The sequence below is a fragment of the Coregonus clupeaformis genome, chromosome 20 (assembly GCF_020615455.1).
Source record: "Coregonus clupeaformis isolate EN_2021a chromosome 20, ASM2061545v1, whole genome shotgun sequence".
Classification (NCBI taxonomy): domain Eukaryota; kingdom Metazoa; phylum Chordata; class Actinopteri; order Salmoniformes; family Salmonidae; genus Coregonus; species Coregonus clupeaformis.
In genome coordinates this window covers 36891095-36908597 of record NC_059211.1, presented here as the reverse complement: position 1 = coordinate 36908597, position 17503 = coordinate 36891095, and the positions used below count along the sequence as shown (strand labels likewise).

Below are 17503 nucleotides of genomic sequence, written 5' to 3'. Positions count from 1 at the left end.
GATGCATTGACAACACACCTTAACCCTTGGCAAGAGGTACACCTTACACTGGTAGAGTGGGTGTGTGTATACCTTAAAGTAAGTAGTATGTGTGTGTAAATACCTTTCCCTTGTACGAGCAGAGAACAGGGGTGTTGCTGTGGGTAATTGCATGAGTCTTGCAGCAGGGGGCAGAGTTTCTATAAATATGTCCCTCTTCCGTGTTTCCCAAACTCGGTCCTGGCGACCCCAAGGGGTGCACGTTTAGTTGTTTGCCTTAGCACTACACAGCTGATCCAAATAATCAACTTATCATCAAGCTTTGATTATATGATTCAGCTGTTTAGCGCTAGGGCAAAAACCAAAACCTGCACTCCTTTGGGTCCCCAGGACAGTTTGAGAAACGCTGCTCTATAGGTCTGGGTTCCTTATTGAATGTATAGTCTCATAAAGAGAGAAAACAGACTGCACTAACTGCTACTTAGGACAAATGACAAGGTAACAGGAAACAAGGTAACAGAAGGATAGAAGAGAGGTTTAGTGTCTCCTCTCGCTGTGGCTCAAAACACACGCTAATAAACGACAAACAAATAACTCCAGATGGAGGGCGGGAGGGAAAGAGAGATACAAATGATTCTACATTTAGTAACAAACCGAACACAGAACAGATCACCATCATGGTACCAGAACACAACAGAAACACACACTAGCATGCATCAGATCAGCCAGAGCCCAGTCCTTACTGGCTCCAGCAGAACAGGACAGACAGACAGAGCCAGGAGGAAAACTGTATACTGTAAACCATCGGACAAATAGTAAAGGGAGATTTGTTCCATTATAAAGACCAGAGAACAGAGTGCTTTATAAGCAATACTTTTATACGACTTCTAATCAGTCAGTGGTCTTGCATATCTATTCCAATGCCTATCATCTCTCCCCCTCTCTCGCTCTACCTATAGTTATATTAGTCAGATCTCAAATCTCATTGGCACATAAACTACAGTATGTCTTCTGACCAATCCATGGCAAGCACACATCAGTGTACACACAAACAGAAACAACAGTATGGTTTCCATTCTGTTTCTACAAACAAAACAACATGGCCACCAAGCTAGAAGCAACATTTGTGTTTTTAAGGCACCTGGAGAAAGGTTCTGGAGCTTAGAGTCCTCTGAGGCTTGCTACAGATACACTTCCCTCCCTCCTCCTCCTCCTCCGTCAGCCAGCCACGTTAGCATCAATGCCAACTAATCCACAGAACAATATTACCAGTCAGCTAGCCTCCCCTCTCTCTACGACCTCACCTAAAATATCTTCAAACTCAGTATGGAATTCTTAAACATCAGCAGTGATTCAATACTCAATATTCAGTAACCACACACAGCCTTTAAAACAATCTCTTTAAAAAAAAAGAAGAATCTGATATCTAAATAATAACAATCCTTTTTGTATGTAGAAACTACATTTTTTGGTATGTCATTTCAATCAACATCTACTCCACTACTCAAAATGATAGTAATATAAATATATGATATATATGGATAACAAAATCTGTGTCGTTATAAAAACCATTTAAAACCAAAAATAAAATGTGCAATGTGTTTGTTCTATGGTAACCTAACGTAGTAGGCATAAAAGAAAACGCCTTAGCGGAGTTCCCACATCCGGTTTTCAGCGGAAAAGAAAGCTAGGTTGAATTAGCTGTATCCTTGAAAACCAGATACATACAATTGTTTGCAACTCCGCTAAGGCTAGTTCTATGGTGATGGCTATTCAGCAGCTGATTGGAGGTTGAGAGAAATGTGTGAGGAGCTGCCTATCTTTATACAGTCTATGGGAGCTACAGTAGATTTGACCTAACGTGACCCTGCCCCAGCAAGTTTGATCTCTAACCCCTAACACCCCTAACCTTTCCCATGGCCAGGATGGCTCTAGACAGGAAGCCTAACCACAGATCTAGAATCAGTATCACTTGCCCAGCCCAAACCTATAACACATGGAGGTAACAACACACGACTGACTCTAGATATGGGGTTAGAGGCACGTCTTCCCTGCAGCGGTCAGTGTTCTACTAAACTTAGGCCAGGATCACACCGATATCAAACTGTCTAACTACAAGGCTCAGGGCAAGGTTCTGTTTTAGAGGTTATGCAAGTAGGACCTGGAGTCTTCCTGACTTTTTGACGTTGACCAGGGAAAACTTCAGGTTATCCAGCAGGGTTAACCCTCTCTAGCGGGCCAGTGTGGTGATGAGACTGGCACACATCTCAAAGAAGTCCATGGTGTGGCTGCCCTGGCGCGGGGTGGGGGTGGAGGTGATGAGGGCAGCGCTGGAGCACAGCGACCCAGGCAGGGAGGAGCTGAGCTGGGGGAGATCCACGGCAGGTAAGGCTGAGTCCACACTGAGTCTTGGTCTATGGAGCCCTGCAGTGGAGCCTGACCTCTGGGGGGTGGAAGAGCCCGACTTAAACCCTACTGCCTCCATGATGTCATCTGGAGAGGGGGAAAGGAGCGTTCAGGACAGGAGAGGAAAGGTTAGTGTTTGTTTTTGTAGCTACTCATCTGTACTCAGTAATTGTTGTACAGTTGTAATAAGAGAAAACTGTAAATGCTGTTTCAAATAAGTAAAAAAGTACAGTTACTACGGTTTAACCAGGTATCTAAGGACAGTTTGCTTTGGTGTATATTATAAGATATTTTCATGTTATAGAGCTGTTGTACCGTCGATGCTCTTGAAGTCCAGCAGGTAGGATCTGTTGTCCACCTGGTACATCTGGAGACTCATCTTCACCAGGTTGCCTGTTACTGGGTTCTTACTCCGAACACGCAGGTGGTACGGGTTCACCACCTACACATATCACACACATACACACACACCTTAACATGTACAGTATACACACAACACGTACGCACACACACACACACACTGTGCCTCACCTTCCAGTCATACTGTAGCTGTCTCATAGCCCTGTAGACCTCAGCCATGATGTCATAGGGTCTGCTCTGACTCCTGATGCCTAGGTGCCACTTGGCTTTCTTCACTGCCAGGGGTTTGGCTCTGGTGGTGTTCAGGGCATCCAGCGGGCAGCGCGCCTGCAGACAGAGAGAGAGAGGAGAGAATCTTTATTTTCCCCAACAAGCAGTCACAAATACATGAGGACAAGAAGACTGCATGCAAATATACTATACTGCCAATGTTGCATTTGCATTCCAACAGTTTTGTTTTTGACTGCTAGACTAGTATCATGGAAGAAGCACTTCATCAAGTGTTTACACTTTAGAGATATTGTATCTGATTTTATATAAACATTATAGACGCGACGATAGTCCTGTCTACATTAGGTTTTAATAGTACATAGAATAGAACCAGGTACAGGTGCTTGCCTTGGGGCTGTCTACCAGCAGGGGGGGCATCCTCTCTGGGTGTGGTTTGACCCCGGGGGGCAGGGGCATGCCATCCTCCATGAAGGAGCCCTGGGGAGGGCTGGAGGCCAGGTAGAACTCACTGGCCTGGGTCATGATACGACGGTTGTCTATAATCAGATGGTATGCTACCGCTAGCTGGTCCTGGAGAGACAGAATGAGAGAGGGTGGAGAGAGAGCGATAGAGGGTGAGTGTGTTTGTCTGTCTACTGTATGACTAAGTGTGTGTGTGTGTGTTTGCACTAGTGTGCATGTACAGTATGTACCTGGGGGTCTCCGCTGTACAGGCTGCACATCACCTCAGACTCTGTGCTCTCAAACTTGTCACACACCTCCCTGACGGCCTCCTCATCCAGAACCGTGGCGTCATAAGACAGGTCCTCAGGAAACAGGTAGCCTGGCAGGTCCTGCTTAAACCACTCATGTTCCCTACACACACACACACACACACACACACACACACACACACACACACACACACACACACACACACACACACACACACAAACACAAACACAAACAAAATAACAGTTACTGTCCATGATTCTTCTATTCTTTTGCTCTGGACCAACCTTCAACCACCACAAACCAGCGTTTGGCTACGTTTGCCAGTATTATCCCATTAAAAACATCAGCATCATCATCAGTAGGGAAGGTTAGAAGTTAGAGGTCAGGGGTTACCTAATGTCTTTAATGGTGGCTCTCTTCAATGGGTCGACCTGCAGCATGAGCAGCAGCAGGGAGGCAACAGGGCGAGTGAGGTATTCTGGCATATAGAACACACCCCCTCTGATCTTCTTAAACAGTGTGGGAACATGTTCGTCATCAAAGGGCAGAGTCCCACACAGCAATGCATACAGGATCACCCCACAACTCCATATATCCACCTCAGGGCCAGCATATAACCTGTTACCAAAGCAAAGCATACAGGATCACCCCACAACTCCATATATCCACCTTAGGGCCAGCATATAACCTGTTACCAAAGAAAAGCATACAGGATCACACCACAACATCCTACAGCAACCACACTCAATAGGCAGACCGCGGTACTGATCCGAACCCGGGGGGGGGGGAGCACAGAATTGTTATTTTGCCCACGCTACAGACGGCTATATCGGTCTGGTAATAAAGGACTGTTTTTTTTCTTCTTCGGATTGTTCGGGGGGTGCTCAGCACCCCTACTTCCCGTGGCTATGCCGCCATTTCCTGGTTACAAAAATGATAATACTTCGCTTAATTTCAATTTATGTGACCAAACAAGCATGTATAGTGTAGAGAATCGTTGTACCATCTAAACCGCTGTGAAATATATTTTCCATAACAAAAACATTTGTATTTTCAGCTGTTTGAAGATGGTGTACAAAACCGAAAGTAACAGACTCAAAAACGAAACTTAAAAACGGGAAGCTTAGAAACAGATCTATCGCTTCTTAGACTTGCGTTCAATGAGAATGATAGCTCTATAACACAAATGTCTATGTGAATTTGATCAGGTCACCCAAAAAGTTACATATTGCAGCTTTAAGGAACTCGGTCAGGTAAGTTGTAATAGTAATTGTAATAGCAATTTCTAAATTTGGTAGTGCATTAGCAGCTTTTATTATATGAACACACATAAGACATGGCAAAATGTGTCGAATTGCAGGAAATTAGCTTGAAAACGAGGTGGGGGTTTGTTACTATGCTGATAAATGACAATATATCCATCCAGACTTTTGCCACCTAGGACATTTTTGTACCCCTGTCCTACAGTATCAACCTTAGGACCTGCATACACACACACACACACACACACACCTTCCAGAGATGACTTCAGGAGCAGCGTAGTTGGGAGATCCACAGCTGGTCCTCAGGAACTCCCCATCTGACATCATGTTTGACAACCCTGTTGACCAGAGCACATCATTTTCTAACAACATTATCTTCAAGCTCAAGTTCCTGATGCTATCTTGGAACTATGTTATGAGAGGGTTAGTGTTAGGTCGTGCCATGGTTAGGTCTCTAGGCCTGTATAATGTGTTTATTCAGCTTTACTAACCCAGTCCTCTAAGCTCCACACATGCTGCGCTGATAGGATCAACTTCTCCCTAACCTTACCTTCACTATACATGCTTATTATCTATGCATAGTCACTTTAACTCTACCCATATGTACATATTACCTAAATTAACTCGACTAATCTGTGCCCCCGCACATTGACTCTGTACCGGTACCCCCTGTATATAGCCTCGCTACTGTTATTTTACTGCTGCTCTTTAATAAAAAAATGTTTTCATTTATTTGTTATCTATTTTTTACTTAACACTTTTTTTTTTCTTCTTAAAATTGCATTGTTGGTTAAGGGCTTGTAAGTAAGCATTTCACTGTAAGGTCTACACCTGTTGCATTCGGCGCATGTGGCAAATAAAACTGGATTGTATTTTTTGATTTGACCTAACCTTCCCACGATTTTCTCTCTTCCCTTGCCCTCTCTCTCTCTCCCCCTCTTTCTCCCCCTCTCTCTCTCCCGCTGTCTTTCTATGATCAGGTGACACAGGCCCTGACAGGGCTCCCTGCCAGAGTGGATATCAGACCTGCCTGTTGCTAAGCAACAACCCCCCCTCCTCACACACACGCACCCCACCCAAGCCCCCTGTCCAGAGTAATCAGAGTCATATAGGTGTCGGTATATTCTAAAAGAGAAGTGGTTTGGTTTGACATTTGCTACTGCTGATACAGTGGCTATGGATATCTTTGTGGATAACTCAATTTGTTATTTATGTGCATGCATGAGAGTGTGTAGCATACCAAAGTCAGCTATCTTGGCGTTCTTGGAATGGTCCAGCAGGACATTCTCAGGTTTGAGGTCTCTGTGCACCACCATGTGTCTGTGGCAGTAGTCTACCCCTGAGATGATCTGCTGGAACAACCGACGAGCCTCTTTGTCTTCTACCTACACACACAATATGAGGTACCGAGTAGGAGGTTAGTAGTTTCTTCTATTCTAATGTTACTACATACTGTCACTATGACAAATGTCACCATATAATGGCCCGTGTCTGTATCTATCAATCAATCAATCAATCCAGACAGTCAGTCAGTCAGTCAGTCAGCCAGTCATTCAGTCAGTCATACATCTCACCCGTCCGTGTTTGCAGATGTAGTCAAACAGCTCTCCTCCTGAGACATACTCCATCACCATGAAGAAATCTGTAGGAGTACTGATCACCTGGTACCTACACACACAGGGGGTAGACAGACTTAAACACTCAGGAGAAATGTCAGAAATACACTTGTTCTCTTTCTTTTCCTTCCTTCTCTCACACAGACAGACAGGGCTATTGTGTCTCTGAGTGGCTATTGTGCTGAATACATTGGCTGAAAGTCTGTCATAAAGCCATAGCTCACAATGTCACTGTGGCCTAACCCTACAATTAACACTCACAGAGGAAGCAGAGAGAGAGAGAGAGAGAGAGAGAGAGAGAGAGAGAGACACTAGACACCTGGGAAGGGATTTATCCAAGCCGGAATTATAAACTTTATCTTCTTAACCAGAGATTTCTGCTAACCGGAAGGAACTGATTATTTGTGTGTGGGAGAGCGAGAGGGGGTGGGGGGTGCTCCCAGGGGTTAAAATCGGCTGGGTCCCGCCAGGTCTATGATCCAAATGAAAGCCAGGTGGAGCTGAGACCCAGTACCTTTCGTTAGCCTATTAGAATTATCAAATGAAACATTTTGACCACGTTTAATTTTCCACAGCCAACAACATGAGTAGGCTAAGCAACAGCAAACTCAGACAACCCCATAGTAGAATAGTTTACCTATTCAATTGTTCAGCCTGTCGCATTCTATGCAAGAAAAATAATATTCCTCTCGAGGCGCATTCAAATTGTGAGTGACGCACAGGGAGAGAAATATGCATGCCCAGTCATTGTAGCCTACAACATTCTTAATGCAGTCGTGGGAATACACACCTTTGAAAGCAGTCTTGATGGCCACTGTTAAAAGAGGATCACTGAGTTTTCTAGTGTTACTAGGCTACACTTATTTCTCAAATCCAAGAAATTAGTAAAATGCACCATCAAAAATATATGGCAAAATAGAAATCAAACTGGATGGGCTTCAGAGATAGATTGGAGGGGTTGATGGTAGCTGAAGGATGGGATTAAAAACGAACAAAAGATAACTACTGTAAAATATATTGTGTCCGTAACACGTATACAGTATGTATAAGCTGGAAGTAGAAGCCTAAGTGTTGTTGTCCATTAGTTTACTCCAATTAGGGGAGGGGTGGTAGGGTTAGGGGAAAATAAGAAAGGAAAATATATTTTAAAAAGATATGTATGTATATACAGTACCAGTCAAAAGTTTGGACACACCTACTCATTCAAGGGGTTTTCTTTATTTTTACAATTTTCTACATTGAAGAATAATAGTGAAGACATCAAACTATGAAATAACACATATGGAATCATGTAGTAACCAATAAAGTGTTAAATACATCAAAATATATTTTATATTTGAGATTCTTCAAAGTAGACACCCTTTGCCTTGATGACAGCTTTGCACACTCTTGGAATTCTCTCAACCAGCTTCATGAGGTAGTCACCTGGAATGTATTTCAATTAACAGGTGTGCGTTGTTAAAAGTTAATTTGTGGAATTTATTTCCTTCTTAATGTGTTTGAGCCAATCAGTTGTGGTGTGACATGGTAGGGGTGGTATACAGAAAATGGCCTTATTTGGTAAAAGACCAAGTCCATATTATGGCAAGAACACCTCAAATAAGCAAAGAGAAACTACAGTCCATCATTACTTTAAGACATGAAGGTCAGTCATTGCGGAAAATCTCAAGAACTTTGAAAGTTTCTTCAAGTGCAGTCGCAAAAACCATCAAGCGCTATGATGAAACTGGCTCTCATGAGGACCGCCACAGGAAAGGAAGACCAAAGAGTTCCCTCTGCTGCAGAGGATAAGTTCATTAGAGTTACCAGCTTCAGAAATCGGTAATTAACTGCACCTCAGAAATTGCAACCCAAATAAATGCTTCACAGAGTTCAAGTATCAGACACATCTCAACATCAACTGTTCAGGGGAGACTGCGTGAATCAGGCCTTCATGGTCAAATTACTCAAAAGAAACCACTACTAAAGGACATCAATAAGAAGAAGAGACTTGCTTGGGCCAAGAAACATGAGCAATGGACATTAGACCGGTGGAAATCTGTCCTTTGCTCTGATGAGTCCAAATTTGACATTTTTGGTTCCAACCGCCGTGTCTTTGTGAGACGCAGAGTAGGTGAACAGATGATCTCCGCATGTGTGGTTCCCACCGTGAAGCATGGAGGAGGTGGTGTGATGGTGTGGGGGTGCTTTGCTGGTGACACTGTCAGTGATTTATTTAGAATTCAAGGCACACTTAACCAGCATGGCTACCACAGCATTCTGCAGTGATACGCCATCCCATTTGGTTTGGGCTTAGTGGGACTATCATTTGTTTTTCAAAAGGACAATGACCCAAAACACACCTCCAGGCTGTGTAAGGGCTATTTGACCAAGGAGAGTGATGGAGTGCTGCATCAGATGACCTGGCCTCCACAATCACCCGACCTCAAACCAATTGAGATGGTTTGGGATGAGTTGGACTGCAGAGTGAAGGAAAAGCAGCCAACAAGTGCTCAGCATATTTGGGAACTCCTTCACGACTGTTGGAAAAGCATTCATGAAGCTGGTTGAGAGAATGCCAAGAGTGTGCAAAGCTGTCATCAAGGCAAAGGGTGGCTACTTTGAAGAATGTCAAACATAAAATATATTTTGATTTGTTTAACTTTTTTTTGGTTACTACGTGATTCCATATGTGTTATTTCATAGTTTTGATGTCTTCACTATTATTCTACAATGTAGAAAATAGTAAAAATAAAGAAAAACCTTGGAATGAGTAGGTGTGTCCAAACTTTTGACTGGTACTGTATGTATATATATATTTGTTTTGTTTTTTGTTTAAATATTTGGGGGATTGGAAATGATGCAGACAATTACATTGATGGAAGCTACAAACCAACTGCAGTATTAAAGCTGATCTACCCCCTAAAAATAAAAATAAATAAAAGATTGCACCATTTTAGAACCAGAGTTTTTAGCAGCAGCATGGTTTATGCGCGCTAGCGGACACCAATGGCTTTGAACGCATAGGAAAGACCTAGGCTAAATGTAACACGGTCAGGTGTAACAGGTATGCCTACATTATATTAACAGTAGGCTACATGGGGGGGACATTCAAGTCATCCATATGTTGCTATAACTAGGAACAGAGTTTGTGATCTAGCTAATGATTAGCCCAATGCGGTAAATGGGCAACCCTCAGCCCATTTATTTATAGCCACTATGCTGTATCAGGTGGGCTACATCAGGTTGATAATAATTATTGCTAAATAGCACACCTGCCTGATCATATGGACTAATTAGTTATATTGGGCTCATTTCTGGAGGGGGTCATTATATTGTCAGCATATATATTTTTTTCAATCATTTTGGAGTAGGATTTCCTTTAAAAGGTCACCAGAACTGACCTTCTCACAGTCATTCTCCCCCCGTAAAATGGTAGATCCCTCCCCGACCTGTAATATGTGCTTTTGTCAGTATATATATTTAGGCTAGTATATCACCCCCCACCATCCCCCCACCCCGGCACACCCCTGACCTAGGGACCTCCCAAATCCCAATTCAGCTCCTGGGGCGCGTAAGTAAACAAACACTGAGTCTGTGTGTTTTTTTTATTTATTTATTTTACCTTTATTTAACTAGGCAAGTCAGTTAAGAACACATTTTTATTTACAATGACGGCCTACACCGGCCAAACCCGGACGACGCTGGGCCAATTGTGCGCCGCCCTATGGGACTCCCAATCACGGCCGGTTGTGATACAGCCTGGAATCGAACCAGGGGGTCTGTAGTGACGCCTCAAGCAATGAGATGCAGTGCCTTAGTGTGTGTATGTTGTACTCACAGTTTGATGATGTGAGGGTGTCTGAATAGTTTGAGGTTCTGTATCTCTCGTTTGATCTTGCCCACCACATCCAGACTCCTTATCTTCTGTCTGTTCAGGATCTTTACTGCCACCTTATGACCTGTCAACTGGTGCTCTCCAACTACAACACACACACACACACACACACACACACACACACACACACACACACACACACACACACACACACACACACACACATGAACCAACTGGAATGTTTCTGTTCAACTGCTGCAATGTAGGCTATAAGGCACAATTTGTGTTGGTCCCATGTTTCATGAGCTGAAATACAAGATCCCGGAAATGTTCCATATCCACAAAAAGCTTATTTCTCTCAAATGTTTTGCACAAATGTGTTTATATCCCTGTTAGTGAGCATTTCTCCTTTGCCAAGATAATCCATCCACCTGAAATGTGTGACATATCAAGAAGCTGATTATACAGCATGATCATTACACAGGTTCACCTTGTGCTGGGGGACAATAAAAGGCCACTCTAAAATGTGCAGTTTTGTCACACAACACAATGCCACAGATGTCTCAAGTTTTGAGGGAGCGTGCAATTGGCATGCTGACTGCAGGAATGTCCACCAGAGCTATTGCCAGAGAATTGAATGATACGTCCAACCGGCCTCACAACCGCAGACCACGTGTAACCACCCCAGCCCAGGACCTCCACATCTGGCTTCTTCATCTGCGGGATCGTCTGAGACCAGCCACCCGCACAGCTGATTAAACTGTGGGTTTGCACAACCGAAGAATTTCTGCACAAACTGTCAGAAACCGTCTCAGGGAAGATCATCTGCGTGCTCTTCTTCCTCACCAGGGTCTTGACCTGACTGCAGTTCGGCGTCGTAACCGACTTCAGTGGGCAAATGCTCACCTTTGATGGCCACTGGCACGCTGGAGAAGTGTGTTCTTCACGTATGAATCCTGGTTTCAACTGTACAGGGCAGATGGCAGACAGCGTGTATGGCGTCGTGTGAGCGAGTGGTTTGCTAATGCCAACGCTGTGAACAGAGTGCCCCATGGTGGCGGTGGGGCTATGGTATGGGCAAGCAAAAGCTATGGACAACGAACATAATTGCATTTTATCTATGGTAATTTCAATGCACAGAGATACCGTGGCAAGATCTTGAGGCCTATTGTTGTGCCATTCATCCATCGCCATCACCTCATGTTTCAGCATGGTAATGCACGGCTCAATGTCGCAAGGATCTTCACACAATTCTTGGAAGCTGAAAATGTCCCAGTTCTTTATGGCCTGCATACTCACCAGACACTAATTAAGCATGTTTGGGATGCTCTGGATCGACGTGTACGACAGCGTGTTCCAGTTCCCGTCAATATCCAGCAACTTCGCACAGCCATTTAAGAGGAGTGGGACAACATTCCACACGCCACAATCAAAACCTGATCAACTCTATGCGAAGGAGATGTGTTGCTCTGCATGAGGCAAATGGTGGTCACACCAGATACTGACTGGTTTTCTGACCCACGCCCCTACTTTTTTTTTAAGGTATCTGTGACCAACAGATGCATATCTGTATTCCCAGTCATGTGAAATCCATAGATTAGGGCCTAATGAATTTATTTCAATTGACTGATCGACTTACAGTGGGGAAAAAAAGTATTTAGTCAGCCACCAATTGTGCAAGTTCTCCCACTTAAAAAGATGAGAGAGGCCTGTAATTTTCATCATAGGTACACGTCAACTATGACAGACAAAATGAGAAAAAAATCCAGAAAATCACATTGTTAGGATTTTTAATGAATTTATTTGCAAATTATGGTGGAAAATAAGTATTTGGTCAATAACAAAAGTTTCTCAATACTTTGTTATATACCCTTTGTTGGCAATGACACAGGTCAAACGTTTTCTGTAAGTCTTCACAAGGTTTTCACACACTGTTGCTGGTATTTTGGCCCATTCCTCCATGCAGATCTCCTCTAGAGCAGTGATGTTTTGGGGCTGTTGCTGGGCAACACAGACTTTCAACTCCCTCCAAAGATTTTCTATGGGGTTGAGATCTGGAGACTGGCTAGGCCACTCCAGGACCTTGAAATGCGTCTTACGAAGCCACTCCTTCGTTGCCCGGGCGGCGTGTTTGGGATCATTGTCATGCTGAAAGACCCAGCCACGTTTCATCTTCAATGCCCTTGCTGATGGAAGGAGGTATTCACTCAAAATCTCACGATACATGGCCCCATTAATTATTTCCTTTACACGGATCAGTCGTCCTGGTCCCTTTGCAGAAAAACAGCCCCAAAGCATGATGTTTCCACCCCCATGCTTCACAGTAGGTATGGTGTTCTTTGGATGCAACTCAGCATTCTTTGTCCTCCAAACACGACGAGTTGAGTTTTTACCAAAAAGTTCTATTTTGGTTTCATCTGACCATATGACATTCTCCCAATCCTCTTCTGGATCATCCAAATGCACTCTAGCAAACTTCAGACGGGCTTGGACATGTACTGGCTTAAGCAGGGGGACACGTCTGGCACTGCAGGATTTAAGTCCCCTGGCGGCGTAGTGTGTTACTGATGGTAGGCTTTGTTACTTTGGTCCCAGCTCTCTGCAGGTCATTCACTAGTTCCCCCGTGTGGTTCTGGGATTTTTGCTCACCGTTCTTGTGATCATTTTGACCCCACGGGGTGAGATCTTGCGTGGAGCCCCAGATCGAGGGAGATTATCAGTGGTCTTGTATGTCTTCCATTTCCTAATAATTGCTCCCACAGTTGATTTCTTCAAACCAAGCTGCTTACCTATTGCAGATTCAGTCTTCCCAGCCTGGTGCAGGTCTACAATTTTGTTTCTTGTGTCCTTTGACAGCTCTTTGGTCTTGGCCATAGTGGAGTTTGGAGTGTGACTGTTTGAGGTTGTGGACAGGTGTCTTTTATACTGATAACAAGTTCAAACAGGTGCCATTAATACAGGTAATGAGTGGAGGACAGAGGAGCCTCTTAAAGAAGAAGTTACAGGTCTGTGAGAGCCAGAAATCTTGCTTGTTTGTAGGTGACCAAATACTTATTTTCCACCATAATTTGCAAATAAAATCATTAAAAATCCTACAATGTGATTTTCTGGATTTTTTTTATTTAAATTTGTCTGTCATAGTTGACGTGTACCTATGATGAAAATTACAGGCCTCTCTCATCTTTTTAAGTGGAAGAACTTGCACAATTGGTGGCTGACTAAATACTTTTTTCCCCCACTGTATATGAACTATAACTCAGTAAAATCTTTGAAAATGTTGAATGTTGCGCTTATATTTTTGTTCAGTGTAAAAACCTGTTTAGTCTTTTCCTCTGTGGCCAAGGTCAGACAGACTCTGCTGAGGTAGGCGCTAGCAGAATGTTTCCCCATTCATAGACACTAATTGTTTTAGTGCCTATTGACGATAGTATCTTCTGACCAGAGGAGTTTTGTTAAAGCCCAGATGCTTGCTGTAAACATTAACGCGCATCGCTTGCAGTACATTTTTGGAAACATAAGGATAATATAATAATTTTAAAAAAGGTTCAATTACTACACACTAGAGGTGTTTCAAAAGACCCGAGCGGGTCCTAAATTCTGACTTTCTCTTGGATCTGGGTCGGGTCTAGGGTATGTGCACTTAAAATGTATTTACCTACTGGATCCGATTGGACCTGTCCTCTGTTAATTTAGTGTTTGTGTGGTGAGAACTGCCCGAGCTTGTTATATGTCAGCAAATTGCAACTCAATAAAACGTATAGCTTATATCCAGCTGAAACTGGTTCTGGCTGCTCACCTCAAGTGCGCCTGCTGCTGAGGAGAGAGAGCGAGTTAAATGAGCCTTGGCCTAGGCTACTGTTGATTGTGAAGATTTAGTCATTTTTCATTTAAGTAAAATGAAAGTTAGAGGAGAAAGAGTATAGTGAAAAGGAGCCGACAAGGGGAATGTCCTCTGGGACAAGTTTTATGCGGCCAAATGCACTGTGTGCAACTCGCTATTCAGGTTTGATGCAATTTCATGTATTTATTTTCGTATTTATTATCAATTGTTTAGCCATTATTGTTATTGTAAATCCTTATTATTATTATTATTGTAGGTCTTTAATGATTTAATAATCTAAACCATTTCTTTAAATAGCCTATGCAAAAAGTGTTTTGTTTCATTTTCTTGAGAAATGTTCATTGGCTAAATTAACTGTCTTTAATTTTGTGCTCGGTATTTAGTTTAAGGTTAAAAGTAGGCCTGTTGTAAAAGAAATAGCCTAGCATTAGCCTATTGCTGTCATTTGTTGGGCAGGCAATCACCTTTTTTTGTAAGTAATTTAATGGTGCAATATAATAACCTGTTTTGTATTTTCCCTATAAACAAGGACTTGACTTACTTTTGACACCCTTATAAAGTTAATAATATTCCATTTAGCAGACGCTTTTATCCAAAGCGACTTACAGTCATGTGTGCATAAATTTTTGTGTATGGGTGGTCCCGGGGATCGAACCCACTACCCTGGCGTTACAAGCGCCGCGCTCTACCAGCTGAGCTACAGAGGACCACGTTAAGCAACGTTTGGTGTGGTATGGCTATTACTAGGCTTAGCTACAGCAGGACTATGAAGGCAGTGCACACCGGCACTCCAACTGTTTTAGGCCTACCAGAGTTACTCCTTTAAATCTAACAATATAATGCTTATCTTTATCAAATATATTCTGATCGAAATGTATGAATTAGCCTCCTTCTGTAGCCTATCTGACAAGTATAAAGAAATCCATGCCGATGTCAGGAACATGGCGCCGACATATCTCTATCTTTCTCTCGGTCTCTCTAGGGCTAGGCCTAAACTTGTCTCCTTTAATATTTATTTTTGAAATATTAATATCATACAGTGGGCACCTAAGCCTATAGGCCTATATGCATGCAATGCCCTGTTGCATTTATCGATCGTATTTACCGTGAGGTAGACAGACAACAATTTTTTAGGAAAGTAAAAATCTATAAATCAATAGACTATAAAGTTTTTAATATGCTACACATCGAAACACAACAAATTGTTTTTTTGTCATTTTTCAGTTTGTAAGGACATGTAACTGGATCATTTGGCCAATATCCTTGTTTATTGATGACGCTTGCAGCGCCCAGTTGGAGGTTTCTTTCTCTCTCTTTCTCTCGGATCCGAACCAGCACAGGTCTGTTTTGGTCTGTTTTCCAAGGCCCTTTTCGGAACGGGTCTGACTGTCCTCGGGTCCATTCAGAACAGGTCTGTTTATTTAAAATTAATTTATGCATATCGGGTCAGTGGGAAAGCCACGGACCCATTTTGAAATGGAACCAACTTGTTGGACCCGTGAAGACCTCTACTACACACCTTAATAGGGTTAAGGTTAGTGTTCCCACACAGCCATAGCTCCATGTAACATAGTTTATTTACGGAAGACATAGGCGGACACCTGTGCTAATTATCTATCTAGGGTGCTCCGAACACCTGTGTGTAAGCGTAACTGAAGAGGAAGTGTAGTTCGCCAACTGGAGGCACACACAGCTTGTGGAGCTGTACAAAACTGCTACAGTAAGTGTATATTTTTTATTTGAAAGATTCCTTCTCTCTGATATGAAAGATAAGGGACATATCAGCATATGTTTCGAGAACTGGATTGAAAGTGATGATTATTGACTTTTCTAAACGTTAAAACACAGCGTCGGAATTGTAGTTCACATGGAGCCAAATGTGGGCGAATGTAACCGCTGAAAACCCTGCATACAGAGAAGAAGGTTTTTTTTCGAGAGCTAGGGGAATGTGTGCTGTAATGTGTATGCTACTCAGCTAAACATTTATTGCCTGATAAAGAACAGAATCCTGGCTGTTTCACAGTAGTCAACTTGACATGATTCAGAACATCTCTATTTCCACATTACTGGACTAGCTATATCTGTTCACAACAGTAAGTAACCTACATAACAAACAGGTAAAATACAACACACCAATTACAGTAAGCCTAAAGCCTACACATAGATTACAAGGTGAATAAGACAAGTGTGACCTGTCTGTCTGTCTGTCTGTCAGGGTTTGTCTGTCTGTCTTGATCTGTTTGTCTGTCACATTGTATTAACATTGTTATAGTCTGTCTGTAGCCACATGGTTATTGCCTGTCTGTAACAATGAAGAAACACTGTTATTGTTGGCTAGTAGCTGGTTACACTCTCCTACTCAGGTCTCAAATCTAACACACCTCCTGCAGCGCAGTGGGAGAGAAAGGGGAGGATTCGGGAGTGGGGTGTGGGTCTGAATTCGGCAAGGTCACGTTGAGACTGCTGAGGTGAAGACATGAGGTAACTTGATGAGGCGTTCTAAATTCTCATTTTGTCCATGCCATGCCATGGGATAATTCACACCATGGTTTGATTGAGGAATACTGGTGATGATGAGCACTATTTAGCTATAACGTTACGGTAGATTTTTCTTTTAAAATGTCCTACATTTCCATAGCCACATAGGACAAGTTTAAAGGTCTACTGCCACTAGCAAAGTCAACCTCAGACATTCACTAGCGGTCAGACGTTACAATTATGTGCGAGTTGTTTGTTTACACCATCATTGTTGCCGAAGGTAGCCTAATTATGCATGTAATGCCTATCATTACTGGTGCGCGAGTGGACAGGGTAGAGCTAGCTTCACCAAACCACGTTCTCTACACATAAACCGAGACAACGTTAATCTATTCTAGCCTGTTTATAACTACGTAGCCAAAGCTACGTACTTCGCGTAGTTATCTAAATAGCCCACAGCTGAGTTGGGGACGAAAACACAGGCTACGATTATTTACACTCAATAACAGCAAACGTTCCCACGACATGACTGTTGACAAGCACGTGACTTAACTCTTTACTTTGCCGAAGGTGCCGACGCCCAGAGTGTCTCCTAGGAGATAATGCCCGATTTTCACTCGGCCGCCTTCATGTTTCTGCTGTCGTTCTGCCATGTTTAACGTTAATAACGTTAACGGCTCCGGTAGGCTCGAGCTCTCTGCTTGGTGCGTTGGCTGCGGACGCGAGGTGAGGGGGAGGTGGGTCCGCCGTACAGTGGACAAGGCAACAACTCTCTTCTCGAGTACGGACAGCGCTCTAC

At 43.1% G+C, this 17503-nt stretch overlaps 1 protein-coding gene across 1 annotated transcript; it reads right to left on the bottom strand.

Annotated features, from left to right (window-relative positions):
* Positions 1 to 300: 300 nt before the first annotated feature.
* LOC121533332 (5'-AMP-activated protein kinase catalytic subunit alpha-2) lies at positions 301 to 17503 on the bottom strand. The gene is made up of 11 exons (XM_041839163.2): positions 17258 to 17503; positions 10389 to 10530; positions 6527 to 6620; positions 6193 to 6337; positions 5203 to 5290; positions 4084 to 4308; positions 3669 to 3831; positions 3364 to 3546; positions 2917 to 3072; positions 2701 to 2827; positions 301 to 2472 (listed from the first exon to the last, which is right to left on the bottom strand). Exons 1-11 carry the CDS (start codon positions 17355 to 17357, stop codon positions 2210 to 2212), a joined length of 1686 nt encoding a protein of 561 aa, XP_041695097.1. The 5' UTR covers positions 17358 to 17503; the 3' UTR covers positions 301 to 2209.